At 47.2% G+C, this 16070-nt stretch overlaps 1 protein-coding gene across 1 annotated transcript; it reads left to right on the forward strand.

The window, feature by feature from the left end:
- The first annotated feature begins 4211 nt into the window (after positions 1-4211).
- Positions 4212-9830, forward strand: Gstm4 (glutathione S-transferase mu 4). Its single transcript, XM_075981624.1, has 8 exons — positions 4212-4430; positions 4639-4714; positions 5129-5193; positions 5488-5569; positions 5668-5768; positions 7122-7217; positions 7298-7408; positions 8922-9830. Exons 1-8 carry the CDS (start codon positions 4395-4397, stop codon positions 9009-9011), a joined length of 657 nt encoding a protein of 218 aa, XP_075837739.1. The 5' UTR covers positions 4212-4394; the 3' UTR covers positions 9012-9830.
- Positions 9831-16070: the final 6240 nt, after the last annotated feature.

Genomic DNA, 16070 nt, shown 5'->3' on the forward strand with positions numbered 1-16070 from the left:
TCAGGGTTTTCCTGTTTAGCAGTCTGGGGTTAGCTAGTCTCAGGGGCAGGTCTTCATAGGGGATTCTCAGGCTGTAACCGTCTAGGCCTCCTCTACTTGGTGGCGCTGTTTGGGAAGGTTACGCTCCCTGTAGGAGGTGAGACCCTGCTGGAAGAAGCCAGTTGGTCACTGGAGATGGGTTTTGCATTTAGAGCCCTGCTCCACGTTGCTGTTGCTCTCCTCTGCTCCGTGCTCGCAGCTGAAGGCGTGCCCTCTCTGCTTCTGCTGCTTGCTGGCTGCCAGGGCTCCTCGACCCTTACAGACTTTCCCTCTGGAACCAAACACTCGAACTCTTTCACCCACATGTTGCTTTGTGGTCATGGTATTTTATCGCGGCAACACAAAGTGACTAACAGAAGAGGTCCCCTTTGGAACCTGGCGGGGAGCTTCATTAAGGAAGAGTAGGAGAACGACAGCCACATACAACATGATGGCAGACCTAGAAGGAGAGAGAAAGAGATCGGACATGAAAGCAAGGGTCTAGAGCGAGGAAGAGCTGGAAATGTCTTACTTTTAGAATTTTCCCTAGGGGTGGGGGTGGGGGTGGGGGAGACTGGCCACAAGTCAAAGCTGGTTTCGGGGGTGGGGTCATCAGAGCTGTTTGCTCAGAATGGGGGTACAGAATGTTTGTCTCTGAGTTCCCTTTGCGCACACGGGAGGTGGAGATCCGGCGGCAGAGGAGCCGTGGCCTTAATTTCTGAGACAGAGAAGGCAGCTAGGAGGTCTGTGGTCTAGCATCTCTGTCCTTTTTGTTCGTACGAAGAAGTAGAGGAATGGTTTATTGGAAAGGGAAATTTGCTATATAGACCAAGTTGGCCCGGAACCCACAGAGCTCTGCTTTCTCTCTTCCCACCTGCACCAGCACATCTGGCAGAAGCAGCACTCTGATGGCCAGGGGAGGATGAAGGGAGGGCATCAGAGGGGGAGGTGATGCTTCACTGGGGCTGTGATTAGACACCCTGACTAGAGCTTCAGGAAGGAAAGGTTAATTTTAGCTTACAGTCCCAGAGGGGTAGAGCCCACCGTGGCAAGGAAGGCATGGAGCAGGAGCAAGAGACAGGCTTCTCCTAATTGCAGTGACTAGCAGTCTGGAAGGAGAGAGAGAGAGAGAGAGAGAGAGAGAGAGAGAGAGAGAGAGAGAGAGAGAGAGGAGAGAGAAACACAGGGTGGGGGAGTATAGCTTAGTGGTACATCTTTACGTGTGTGAAGCTCTGCATTCATCCCCAATACTACAAGTACAGAACAAAGCCAAAGTCTCAGCAAGTCACCATTGCAGAAGTGCTTGACCAAAGAAGTGGAACCCTTCAAACCATCGTCTTCCACAAGGCAGATGTACAAAAACCATGTCCTCACTTACCGAGGACGTTTCAACATCTTTCCATGCATGGGCAGTGCTCACACACAGTCCGTGACTGAGCTGATGATACTGGACATCCAAAGAGTAAAATTTGCAGAAAAGCAAAAGCTTGCCATGAATTGGAATGACGAAGGGCTTCACATAAGCTATGCTTCCAGGATTTGGAGTGATGCAAACTTGAGAAACGTGACACAGCAGTTTGTAAAACCTGGTGCTGATAAGCAGGGTGAAGGGAGACTAGCTAAAAGAGCCAGGATGTGGGATTGATGGCACAGATCCGGGGGTCCAAAGGCCGTAGCACCTGCATTGCTGGTGTCCAAGGCCGCAGCAGGAAGCTTGGTCTCAACTCTCAGGGGACAAGTTAGCTTTCTGTTTGTTTTCTGTAGCTGGGTAGCCTGGATGGTGCTGTAATGGCCCTGGCAGAAGGTGTTGGGAAGAGAGGCACTTGCTTGTACTACCATACTCTTGAAACGAAAACTTCGAAAATTAAAAACAAAATTTCCCAGGAGCCCCACAATGAAGAAAGGGAAAGGCTGAAGTCCTAGTGCCAGCCAGAGGAGAATCTTGCCTCCCATGAAGAGATTTCACACTGGTCAGTGTGTCAGATTTCACACAGGGCAACACTGGTCAGACCTCCAGGTGAGACAAACCAGAGCCCAAAAATGGCGAGGGCTGGGCGGGATCAATCCTCACACCAGTACACCCAAGACAGACTTGAGCGACATGTGACCTCGCCTTTTCTTCTTTCCAATGTGGCCCTGTTGAATAAATCTCCTTTCTCTGTTAGTCAATATCACTTGTCTCTTTTTTTTATATTTATTTATTATTTATTATGTATACAATAGTCTATCTGTGTGTATGCCGAAGGCCAGAAGAGGGCACCAAACCTTATTACAGATGGTTGTGAGCCACCATGTGGTTGTTGGGAATTGAACTCAGGACCTTTGGAAGAGCAGGCAATGCTCTTAACCACTGAGCCATCTCTCCAGCCCTGAGGGCAACCTCTTTTTCTGCACACTAACTTACTCTGATTCCAACCAGTTCTTAGAATGTTCTAGATAATTAAACTATCATCTACCAAGAAATCAGGTTTATGTAAGGATAACCAGAAACCCTCCAAAAATGAGGCAAGCACAGATAATTTGGGAAAAGACCAAGAAGAAATAATGGGGTCAACTTTCATAGTAGGACTGGAACAAAATACATTCATCAAAACTTTGCAGAAGGCAGATCTCTGAGTTGAGAGCACCCTAGACTACATAATGAGTTCCAGCCTGGCCAGGGCTACATAGTGAAGCCTCAGTAAACACATCCAATAGTCAGCAACAGTGGAAACTTGGAGAAACAGTTCTACCTTTTGATAATGGGTAGGAAACAGAAGATAAGGAAGGAAAGCAACCACGTAAAAAACGTGGTGAACCAACATGCAGGATGCCTTCTTCTATAAATTGCCTTGGTCATGATGCATTTTCACACAATAGAAAAGTGGCTAAGACAAGTCCAGACTTTAAGATTATTGTGCTAGATGACAGCCAGCAAAAGTCTCAGTCTCTTAGAATATGAGATATTTTTTTATCATAATGCAATGCCACAGTATAGTTTTAACAGTAGTAAGAATTTTAGGTATAGTCACCTGTCACTTAGCACATTTTGGTTAAAGATGGGCCCTATATACCTAAGAAATCCCATAGAATTCCAGTGGAGCTTAAAATTATTATCTGATGACCCTGCAGGACTCTTTTTTTTTTTTTTTTTTTTTGATTTTTGAGACAGGGTTTCTCCGTAGCTTTTGGTTCCTGTCCTGGAACTAGCTCTTGTAGACCAGGCTGGCCTCGAACTCCCAGAGATCCTCCTGCCTCTGCCTCCCAAGTGCTGGGATTAAAGGCGTGCGCCACCACCCAGGCCGAGGCCGTGCAGGAGTCTGGTGGTGCACGCGTTTAATCCCAGCACTTGGGAGGGAGGCAGAGGCAGGCGGATCTCTGTGAGTTTGAGACCAGCCTGGTCTACAGAGGTAGTTCCAGGACAGGCTCTAAAACCATAGAGAAACCCTGTCTCAAAAAAACAAACAAACAAAACAAAAACAAACACAAAACACACACAAAAAAAGCAGTGACTAAGTTATCCCTGCTGATCAAAAGGAGAGCCCACTTCCCCCGTCCTCCAGACACAGTCTTTGTACACATATAAAAACCGGTGTTGGGAACAGTACACTCTGCTATGAACAGCAGCGATAGACATCTCAGGCATCTTTTCTTGATGGCAATTGCTAGAAGCTGACCCTGAGAGCCTCACAGCTGAGGGGGGAGGGAGGGTTCCCTGTAAACCCTCCGACCTTCCAGGAAGTGTTAGGTCTGTAAAAATAATCGGGTGGTCACAAAACAGAGAGACAAGTGACTCATTTTAAGTCCTTGAATAATATAAGCAGACGTCCTGAACATGTTTGAACCTTCAAAATTTCCATTTTCCCACATTTTTTGGATCAGAGGTTTGTGATAGAAAAAATCTCTTTGAATTTACATGTACTTCTGAACAGAGACTGCTTTCTGCTAGGCAGAGAAACATCATCTCCGGACAAAGGCTTCAGCAGAACCTGCAGGAATCTGCTTTGTTTGACCACAGGGATGAGGTGCCTAATCAACACTCTCGGGTTGGGGACTCCCTTGTGGCCTGACTCTGCCACAACCCAGGGCAGCAAGGCGAGCAGCCCTAGCTGTCTGGCCAAGTGAGCGGCTCACCAATGCTCTGCTTCTGCGCACTGGGCAGGAGGATAGGGGTGGGACTTCGGGCGGAATCGCAGCAGCTTTCCGGTCTTTTGGGGGTGGAGCTCATTAACTTTGCTTCCATAGGTGAAGGCGTAGATCCTCGTTGCTGGGAGTGTGTTGCAGGACCGTGCGGTGCACCAGCCCCGCCCAGCTATCATAGAACAGGAGGGTAAAGTCAAAGGTGCTCATCCCGGAGACCAGTGGACTCAATCCCTGACACCAACAGCACCAGCACCATGCCTATGACACTGGGTTACTGGGACATCCGTGGGGTGAGCGCCCACCTGACGGTGAAAAGAATCGCCTCGGGGCTAGAATGAGGGAAGCGGTGAGGGGGCGGGTCCTAGAGGAATTCCTTTGCTTGTCTGGCTCAGAATCCTGCACACGTGCTTGCTGGTGCGTGCGCCTATGTGTACTAACTTGGCGGGAGGTGAGGTCACATAGAAATCCCCAGGCCCCATTCCTGACCTATCTCTACAGCTGGCTCATGCTATTCGCCTGCTCCTGGAATACACAGACACAAGCTATGAGGAGAAGAGATACGTCATGGGCGGCGGTAATGCCATCTTCTGGTCAAACGTCTTCCTTACCCCTTACCCCTGTCTATTGGTGCTTAGCAGCCCGTTTCTGACCTACATTACATGACAGGGCTCCTCCAGGTGGGCTTAGAATCTTCCTCTTCCAGAAACCTCCAGAGGGTGGGCTTGATCTTAATACGGAATCCTGGTAATGGAGGGTGGGTCCCACTGCTGTTGAAATTAGATCACATTCCCCATGAAGACTTGCCTGAACCGTTAGTAAGTTTTAGAGATGTAGGACCCACAGCCCCAAGCACTCCTCATCTCTGTAACCTTAGATAGTGAGATTCAGTGTGTGAGGCTGCAATTCCCTGCTTTAGGAGGTTGGGTCCCTGGAATAGGCGTCTTGGACACTAGGCTGATTTCTTTTTATGTAACCTTATCAACCACAGCTCCTGACTATGATAGAAGCCAATGGCTGAGTGAGAAGTTCAAGCTGGGCCTGGACTTTCCCAATGTAGGTGCAGGGAAGGGGAGGCTTGAGGGAAGGCATGGAGTCCTCACCTCATCTCCTTGACTGGCTGAGGGGGTTTGGGGTCAGAGCTTCTGCTCTCCTGCTCCCATTCCTGGTGGTTGCCCAGTGTGATGGGCTGTGTCCCAGCTCTTCCATTCCGTGTGTACTGTGTTCATGGAGGACTTCCCATGCTGGTCACGCTGAATGCCAGGCCACATGGCCACATGTCTGTCCTAACCCAGGGAAGTGAGGCTGGGACCTCATATCCCACCTGACTGTCCCTGCTTGTCTTTCCAGCTGCCCTACTTAATTGACGGGCCCCACAAGATCACCCAGAGCAACGCCATCCTGCGCTACATTGCCCGCAAGCACAACCTGTGTGAGTGGGGCTGGCTGCAGGGTGGGGCATGGGGGACAATCTCCTTGTCTGGACTGGTGAGGGATGCTGAGGGTGAGTCTGTGCTGTGTGTTTTGCAGGTGGGGAGACAGAGGAAGAAAAGATTCGTGTGGACATGTTGGAGAACCAGGCCATGGATGTCTCCAATGACCTGGCTAGAGTCTGTTACAGCCCAGACTTTGTGAGTCTCATCCCACTCCCGTGCTGGGCTGGTCACACAGTGTTTGGGTCAGGAGTCAACTCTTTCACATTCCCATCTGCATAGGTCTTATCTACCTTCTGATTTCCTTAGCCACTTATCCTCCAGGATGTGTTCTGTGTTATCACCAGCAGTTCCCAGAACACTGATATCAAATGAACACTCTTATTAGGCCCTACCTGTCTTAGTCCAGACTTCCCAGAGCAGACATTACGTTCCTCAATAACAGGTTCTCTGTACTCCATTAATAGGTTTCCCTGCCAACACAGTAAGCTAGATCAAGCTGAATTGAAAATGTCCTAGAATAGGTTTATTTGAGCAAAGCAACTCCTGGGTGGACTCTCCACTCCCAGAGATTGAGGCCAGAGGAGTCATGTGCCAAAAAGAAAGCAGGGAGATTACATAGATTGTAGGTGCGGGGTGATGATGTGTCTAGTATAAGCTGTGTTTGTGCCCAAATATGGTCAAGAGCTGAATGCTCAAACAGGGACTTAGGCTGTTGGCAGAAACAGGAGAGGAAGCTGCAATGGTCACCAGAAATGCAGATGGAACTGGGCTCTTTGGCACCTTTTTTTTAGTTCTGAGTCTCTAGGCAGGGCTTGGAGAGGGAGAGACAGGACTGGGGCTTTCTGGATCATGCAGGGGCAAGCTGGTGGGTCAACCGAAACCCTAGATAGTGACGTCATGTTTCCCAAGTGTTCTGCACCTGTACCCTCTGCTTAGGCCCTCACCAGGTAGTTCATATCATTGCTGTCCATTAAATACAAGTACACTCAATGGATCAGAAAAAGAAGTCCAGGATGAAGACTCACAGGGAACCCTTCCCAGCCCCTCCCAGTGCTTCCTTCACACCCACGGGAAGAGGGGTAGCATGTTTTTCTATAGGTGGCTCAGGAAGAGCCTGAAGGTCTTTCTCTCCTTTCCTTCAGCCTCAAATCCTCCTCAGTTTATGGGGGAAACTCAAGTATATTTCATTCTTCTGGAACCTATGATATGGAACTCCCATCTTCTCTGAGTACTTTCAGTTCTTGCTTCTTTGGTGCTGCCTGGCATCAGCTCCGGTGTCTGCCATTGCTCCGGGCACTCATGGGTTTAGACATCAGGAATGATGATTTCCCATTGTGGACAGTGTCCTTTTCTTCTCTGACTTTCCCATATCATTTGAAGGGTGGCATGAGCTCCATGGAATCCGGTAAATAAGTGTTGATATGTGGAATCAAAGCCTGGGGCCATCTTAATGGAGATGGCTTCCTACCCCGTGTAGGACCATGCCTGGTACTGCTGACCTGGTCGCTCTGTCAGGGAACTCTGTGGTGATAGCTGTTTCTGCTTCAGGAGAAACTGAAGGGAGAATACTTGGAGCAGCTCCCTGGGATGATGAAGCTCTTCTCACAGTTCCTGGGGAAGCAGACGTGGTTTGTTGGTGAAAAGGTAAAAAGAGAAGAAGCTGGGGGTTGTCATTTTTCCAGGGGCACAGAATTTCATGCCCCCTCGTTCTTGGCCTTTTGCAGATAACTTTTGTGGATTTCCTTGCTTATGATATCCTGGACCTACACCGTATATTCGAACCCAAGTGCCTGGACGCATTCCCAAATCTGAAGGACTTCATGACCCGCTTTGAGGTGATTTCCTAATCCTCCTTCCTCTTGGCTGTCAACTTTTCCCTAATGTTTTCTTGGTCTTGGAGTTGAAGTGAAGAGTAGGTAGCATAAAAAAAAAAAAAAGTAGGTAGCATGAGTTGAGCGCTCTCTTTCTCCCATAATCTGTGCTCAGCACCTGGTCTCTGTAGACCAAGTTCATCTTTACAGCCTTCCTCGAGGGTGGGGAAGTCATCTGTCCCACAGCTCAGATAAGGAAATGTGAAACTCTGGAGGGTTACCTACTCACTCAAGATTTCTGCAGCAGTAGAACTGGGCTGCAGTTGCTGTTGGCTTCCTGCTCCTCAGGGCAGCGGGTAGCTGCTGCAGACTGGGTTATGTGAGGTACCAGGATGTAAAGGATACTTGTGCTTGATTTGCTGAATGCTTTGCCAAGACCTTTGTGGGGCTCCTGTTAGAGAATTGAATCCTGAGGTGTGTGTCATAGGCTCTCCTCCCTCAGGCCTTTCATTTTTTCCTTTTGAGTGTCCAGCTGTTCCTTTTGTGAGATTCGCCACATTATTTTTCTGTTTCCTGATTTCTGTATGAAGTATAAGTTATGCCTAGTAAGAAAGGAAAAGGTGGTTCTTAGACCCTCCTGGGGACCACGTGTATCAGATAATATAAGGCAAACCAGACTGGGAGGTGTGTGTGTGTGTGTGTGTGTGTGTGTGTGTGTGTGTGTGTGTGTTACCACCAGGGTACTGGGGAGCCCTGTTTCGCTGGAGACTACTTGATTGATATCTATGCCATCTTCTGTATTAGAAATTGGGGGTTGGAGACCTAGGTCCAATGGGCTTTTCAGTCTGGAACTCATTTTCCTGTCTCATTCCTTACCAAGTGATGTGATTTCTCAGCCAGTTCTTGTCATTTGGTCTGAACTGGGTGAGTTTGAGAGGAAGAGGCTGGGGAGTGTTGAAGGTTGCAGCTTTAGGCTCAATGTGAACTTGGTTTCTTGATCATAGGCAGCTCCGGAATCTGAACTCTTTAGAGATTTTCTGGAGGCTCGTTCTCGTGGTAGAAGGCCAATAACACTTGTAACTCTCATTGAGCCTGGTCCCTTTATCAGGACCGGACACAGGATTGGTTGAGGCTCAGTACCAGGTCTAGAAGCTGACTTTCTCCTCAGGGCAAGCCTGACTTTTCTTTTCTGGTCTATGTATCTATAACCTTTACCCCGGTTTTACCAAGTCACTGGATAAGATAGGGGCCATTTGCCAACACGTCCCTTTGTTCTTCTACATGCCTATTCAGTGTGCAAACCCAGGAAATACAGAGTTTGTGTGTGCAAGGAGCAGGTCTGTATAGATGGGGTGATAAGGCCTGTTAGGGGGCAGGAAGGGAGTGCCAGGAGAGAGTACAAAACTGAAGAGACAGAGGCCAGGCTGATCCCAAATGTGTGCTAAGGACTAGCAGTGTGACCAAGAGGAAGTTGATTGCCCTCTCAGGCTCTGAGCAAACCTAAATCTTGGTTTTCTTTTTCTTTTCTAACTCTCAGGGACTGAAGAAGATCTCTGCCTACATGAAGAGTAGCCGCTTCCTCCCAACACCTCTGTATACAAAGGTGGCCACGTGGGGGAATAAGTAGAGCCTTGACAGGGCAGGAGGTGTGAATGAGGGACCTGGGGCTCTGGCAACTTTGAACTTCCTGTAGCCCTGGCACTTTCTTCTTATTTCTTTTCCCTTGCTGATCCCAGAATGTCTTGGGTCTTCTTTTCTTTCACCCAGTCTTGGCCCATTCAAGCCCTTTAAAGCCTTAAGTTTCCTTCAGCAAAGTGCCCTTCTAGTGTGGCTGTCTGACCCACTTGACGGACAGTCTTACCTCTCAGTTGCTGTGATGTCATAAAAGTTGGGACTCAGAGCTCAGCCTGGGCTTCCTAGCGAGCTACTAATCTAGAGATGCTGATGTATGAGGTCTCTTGGACTATGTCAGGTACCATTGTTAGCCCTGGACCACCCTAGCCCTCGGTTGCACTGCCTGCTATCTCTGCTGCCTCCAAAGACTGCCTCTCGACCTGGCAGAGTTTTGCAGGATTCTGGTTGCATAAGCAGGGGTTGGACTTCCTGAGGCCATCTGATAGCCTCTCACCAGGCAGCTGCAGGAGGCTCTGTGGAGCTCAAAGGGAGCCTTTGGGGGCTTGGGATTGCCTATACTCTAGCACTGTTTGGGCTTTATACGGGTCTCAGGGGTGAGGACCCAGGCCTGGGGAGTCTCCAGCAGGAAGCCGGAATCCTCTCTGCCCCGCATTAGTATGGAACAGTAATATCCATGTGTCACCAGGACCCTGTCTCCTCTGTCCCTGATGCCTCTGGAGTTTCCTGTCTGGGTCACCAGGGATGGGGACCAACATGGTTAATCCCACCTCTCTGTGAGGCCTGTGAAATAAATTTCTTCATGCTTTCATAATTTCAGGTGTCTTTTCATACCATTTATATCAGCATTCTTTGGATAGGCATAGAATTGTAGCATGAACATTTGGTTTCAGATGTGCCCTCCCTCACTGTCTTCCCCCAGAAATGAGTGTTTCTGCTAAGAAGAATCCAGTCTTTCTGACCAGGAGTCATTTGTACATTGCCACACCAACTCCAGTGTCGTCTGTGTGACATGACATATGTCATTATGCCGGACGGGAGCTACGTGTCCTATGGGACTAGGCTCCCTGGAGGTCAATGGCAGATGGCCCAGTATTGGCCGCCCTTGGGGCATAGACGGGCTATGCGGGATATGGGCTTTGCACAATCTCTTTTATCATAATGATATTCTTCGTAGCTACAATACAAGGATTATCTCTTCAGGAACAGCCCTGAGAGAGGGACAGGACATATAAGGAATAGGAGGTGAAAATTGTGAAATAATAGAGAACGCAAGTGAGCAGAGAAATGAAAATCTAGGCTGAGGGAAGGCCTAGGAAGAAGGCATGGAGGAAAGGCAAATGGTCTGGGGAAAAGGACCAGGCTGTCCCTAAGGGCCAGAGCCAGCAGGGTGACCACAAATATGGCTCCACGTCTTGGCTTTCCAGTCCTGTTTTGGGTTCTAAAGGTTGTCTTTGCAAAGATTGGTCTAGGAAGGAAGCAGCTGATCTTTCTGTGTGTGAGCAGCACACAGAGGCTAAGGGCCTCCCTCCTCCTCACACAGCTGGACAGGAACAGTCTATACCCCTGTCTACAAGGGAGGGCTCAGATCTTCCATCCTGGCTCTCTCAGTTCACTCTCCAAGAAGGAAATTTCTTCTCCCTCTTGCCTGTATTTCCATGGAGGAGGGACCAAGTAGAACAAAGGCATCAGTAACAGGCCAGTGTACTTTGGAAGAGAGCAAAGACCTCACCCGGTACCTCAGCAAACCCTGACTTAATGAGGATGGGGATAGGTGAACCAGCACGGAGATAACGGGGTGGCCTTGGATTCTCCTGATGCAGAAGATCTAAACTTTGAACCCTGGTGGAGGAATGTATAGTCACTGTGTCCATCCTACCATTGCCAGCCCTGCTAGCAAAGACCCTACAGAAAGACACTGTGATGTGCGCCATCTTTCCAGCTGAGTGCCCAGATACGCTAGGAATAGATCATAGCTCCTGGGCTGCCTGTCCCCAAGAGGCCTGGAACTGCAGCCTCCCACACTGTCCTCCTGCACTGTGCAGACAGTTTGTACAGTGTGTACAGATTGCTCACATAATCACCGGGTGAGCAGCCTGGATCAGTGTGATGAGAAGAAGGGGCTGAGAAAGTACCTCATCCTCGGGATGCCCACTGCAGAAATAAGGAACAAGGAAGAAACAGGATGTAGTGACTGTCATTTGCCGCAGCACCCAGCACCACTGGAGGCTGCATTCACCCTCCATACCTGTCCAATGACACTGGCATTGCTGTCCCCGATATAGGTTGCTTCAACGACCGACCTCTTATTTATTTATTTATCCATCCAGACAGGGTTTCTCTGTAGCTTTGGAGCCTGTCCTGGAAGTAGCTCTTGTAGTCCAGGCTAGCCTTGAACTCACAGAGATCCTCCTGCCTTTCCCTCTCGAGTGCTGGGATTAAAGGCATGGGCAACCATTGCCTGGCTTTTTCCTTCCCTTCCCCTCCCACCATTTTTTAGTAGATGGAAGACTTGAACACAGGCCCAGCCTTCTATAAAAGCCAACAGTTCTCCATTTCCATTCCAAGGAAGGCATTGTCCAAAAAGGGAAGGAAAAGACTATTCAGAGTGAAGGAGGGTCGGTGAGAGACTGCTTCAAAATGGGCATGAAGTCCTTCGTGTTTGGGAATTTGTCCAGGCACTCAAAACACAGTGCTGGTCAAAGGTATTACAGGTGAGGAAATCCACATAAGTCCTCTGCAAAAAGCTGAGGGTGCAGGTGCTGAAAATTGGGAAACATGGAAACTTCCTCAGCCTCACCTCTCTAGCCTTTCCCTCATCCCCTGCAAACCACTGGTTTGTAGAATGCTGTCTTCTCAGGGATGCTCTCTAAGGACTCTGGCTTCCATTTCTTCTGCAGCACAATGTCTTTATCCTCAGACAGGTATCTCAGAGGGGGACTCCCACACAGCGGGGGCTCCCTCCCAGACCAGAATTAGGCACAAACTACACATAACACCTGTTTTCACAGCGAGATTCTTTATTAAGTAGGGAAGAAAAGTTAAGGTGGCTGCTTTTTGACTCTGGCAGAAAAACAGTAGCAAATGATCTTGCAGGTGTAATTTTAACTGAGGAGGTCTGTGTTAGAATGGGCTAGGATGCAGTTGTATATTTTAATGGGCATGTGAATTCGGAGAATGAAAGGGGGGCTTTTGATTGCTGGACATTGGTAATGAGCCTCAGGAATGCCTCTGGGCGTATGTTAGTCTGGGACTTCTGAGGGAATAGGTCTGAGCCAGGACCTTTGTGGATCCAAGAGTGAGCTGTGACTTCTGCCGGTTTGGGCATGAGTCTGGGAACTCTGAGGGAGTAGGCAGGAACCAGAGACTTCTGCGGGTCTGGGCATGAGTATGGGACCTTCAAGGGATTAGGCAGGAACCAGACACCTCTTTGGGTCCAGGAGTGAGCTGGGACTTCTGCAGGTTCGGGCCTGAATCCAGAACCACCAAGGGAGTAGGCCTGAGCCAGGGCCTCTTCCAGAGCATGCTCAAGGCAGAAACCTCAGCAGAAAGAGCCTCAAGCAAGCAGTCTCTGTGGGAGCAGGCCTGAAGGATCCCTGGTATTGCAGAGCAAACCCTGGGAGTGCCGAGCAATGACCAGGAACAGGGAGTAACCAATGGGGTATCTGAAACCTTGGCCCTGACTACACCACAAGGAGCAACCATCTGAGCCTTGGATCCACTGGCACCTGGAAGACTGATCACCAGAGTCACAGACAGCCCTAACTATACCAATCAGAAGAAAAGATGGGTAGAAAAGGTCAGAACACACACAACACCACAAAGAGCAACACGACACCAGTAAAAACTAGCGACCCTACGACAGCAAGACTTGAACAACCAAATATAGATGAAGCAGAAGAAAATGTCTTAAAAATAACTTTAGGAAATGAAAAATTCCCTCAAAGAAATTGAGGAAAAGACAAACAAAAAAATGGAAGACATAAACAAATCCCTTAAAGAAAACCATAAAAGATGGTGCATGCCTTTAATCCCAGCACTTGGGAGGCAGAGGCAGGTGGATCTCTGTGAGTTTGAGGCCAGCCTGGTCTACAAGAGCTAGTTCCAGGACAGGCTCCAATGCTACAGAGAAACCCTGTCTTGAAAAACCAAAATAAATTAAAATAAAATAAAAAACCATGAAAAAGAAATCAAACATGTGAAAGAAACCATTCAAGACTTGAAAACTGATATAGAGACAATACAGAAAATACAAGTCAAGGGATTATAGAAACAGGAATCATGAGAAAACCATCAGGAACCACAAACACAAGCATGAACAGCAGAATACAAGAGATAGTAGAGAGAATCTCAAGCACTGAAGATATAATAGAGGAAATAGACTCATCAGTCAAAACATTAAATCTAACAAAAGCTTAACACCAAATATCCAGAAAATATGAGACACCATAAAAAGACCAAACCAAAGAATAATAGGTATAGAAGTAGGAGAAGTTCAACTCAAAAGCACAGAAAATATATTTAGCAAAATCATGGAAGATAACTTTCCCAATCTAAAGAAACATATACCTATGAAGATATAAGAAGCTTACAGAACACCAAATAGACTGTATCAAAAAAGTCCCATAGCTAATAATAATCAAAACACTAAACATACAGAATAAAAAAATAATATTAAGAGCTGCAAAGAAAAAGGCCAAGTAACATATAAAGGCGGACCAATCAGAATTACACCTGACTTCTCAATGGAAACAATGAAAGCCAGAAGGTCCTGGTCAAGCGTTATGCAGACATTAAGAGACCAGCCCAGACTACTATACCCAGAAAAACTTTCAATCACCATAGAAGTACAAAACCAAATATTCCATGACTAAACCAGATTTAACTAATACATTAAACCCAGCCCTACACAAAGTGCTAGAAGGAAAACTCCAACCCAAGGAAGTTGGCTACATCAACAAAAACACAGACAATTGATGATCTCACAGCAGCAAATCTCAAAGAAGGGAAAAAAACACACAATATAACAGATTGGACAGCAAATCAAAATCCACCCTTCTGCTGGATACAAGAAACACATCTTAACCTCAAAGACAGACATTTCCTCAGAAGAAGGGTTGGGAAAAAAATGTTCCAATCAAATGGACCTAAGAAACAAGCTGGTGTAGCTATCCTAATATCTAACAAAATAGACTTTAAACTAAAATCAATCAAAAGAGACAAAGAAGGACATTTCATATTAGAAATCCATCAAGAGGAAGTCTCAATAATGAACATCTATGCCCCGAATACAGGGACACCCTCATATGTAAAACAAACACTTCTAAAGATTAAATCACACATAAAACCCTACACACTAATAATGGAGACTTCAATGCTCCACTCTCACCACTGGACAATTGTCATATGAACGCAATCATAAGTGGTTTTCAAACATAAAGCAAAGAAAAACCAGCCCACTAATCATAATCCTAGAGAACCTAGACAACAATGAGGACCCTAAGAGAGACATACATGAATCTAATCTACATGGGAAGTAGAAAAAGACAAGATCTACTGAGTAAATTTGGAGCATGGGGACCATGGGAAATGGTTTAAGGGGAGGGGAGAGGAAGGAAGGAAGTAAAAAAAAAAACCGTATAGCTCAATAAAATCAATTTTAAAAGATTTAAAAGAAAAAAAGGAAATGCTACAAATAAACCATAACTGTGTTCTTCAGATGTCTGACACTTTTAGTCATCAAGAAAAAGCAATGAGAGCTCCCGCAAGAGCCAGGTTGCGCTGGCAGTACAGCCCAGAAAGCAGGCATTTTAAAATAACCAGGGCTTTTTTCCTGCTATGGCTGAATCAGGAAAATCTCTCATAAAGGAGTTGCAGCATGCCACCAGTAAACAGCAAGACGCTGTGTTAAACTCTGTGTGCTTGTGTCTAGAATTCCTTTTCAAACTCTCTCAGGTTTTAAGTGGATTTAGCTGGCCATGTGGGTACCAATATGTAGAAGGAGAAGGTGGAGGCAGGATGCCCATTGCGTTCTGAAGTAGAGCTAAGAGCTAAGAGCTGGCTGCTTTGCTTTTCTGATCTTCAGCTGGAGCCCCAATATTTATCTCTGGATTATTATTATTTGTGCTACATCTGGCAACCAATTTTTAGGACTTTACAACCACCAGCACAGGCCAGAATGTTATCATTTTGCTGACTTTCCCTGTCACCTGGGTACCCTGTCCCTTTAAGAGACAAGCTCCACCTACCCCCAATCATCCCAACCCACCCCCACTCCCCCACTTCCCACCCCCATTCCACTTCTTGCCAAGGCAAGCTGATCTCCTGCCTTCTCTGCTCCTCTTTCTTTCTCTCCCTCTTCTAAAGAGGTAATTACTGCCTCTCTCCCTTCCCCTCTTCTTTCTTCTCTCTACCCTCTCTTTCCTCTTTCTCTGACCCCCTTCTCTCTCTCCCCATCTCCTTTCCCCTCCATAACCCCTTACTCTCAGACCATTCCCAATACTCACTAAATAAACTCTATACCCCAGCTCTCTCCATGGCCTATCTGTCTGTCTCCCACCCACCAGGGGACCTGCCAGGGTTGGACCACTGAATGTCCTTCCCTGGTCCAGCTAAGGACTTCTAGGAACCCTGTAACCTCTACCCTTCAATATAGTTGCTTCTTCTCTACTAACTAAATCAAATGCTAAGCTTTTCTAAAAACACCGCAGCGGACATAATGAGAAATGGTATCTTGAAATGTATGTGGCATCTGCATAAAATTAACTGTCAACTATGTGGTACGTAACCTAGGACAGAACCACAATTACGATGTCCCTAAGGAAACAAGTGTGGACTGCCTCGGATCCATTGTTCAAATTTCTCCAGGAAATGACTAAGCAATGGGTAGAAAATTAATAAACAGTTTTATTCAGGGAGATTCACAGACTTTGGTTCCTCAGGTGGAAGCATTGTTGAGCAATAATTTACCAAAGGCCCGGCAAACATTCCAAAGCATTATGAAATGATGAGAGTGAGCTGGGCGTGGTGGCGCACACCTTTGATCCCAGGATTT

The sequence above is a fragment of the Microtus pennsylvanicus genome, chromosome 7, assembly GCF_037038515.1.
Source record: "Microtus pennsylvanicus isolate mMicPen1 chromosome 7, mMicPen1.hap1, whole genome shotgun sequence".
Lineage (NCBI taxonomy): Eukaryota > Metazoa > Chordata > Mammalia > Rodentia > Cricetidae > Microtus > Microtus pennsylvanicus.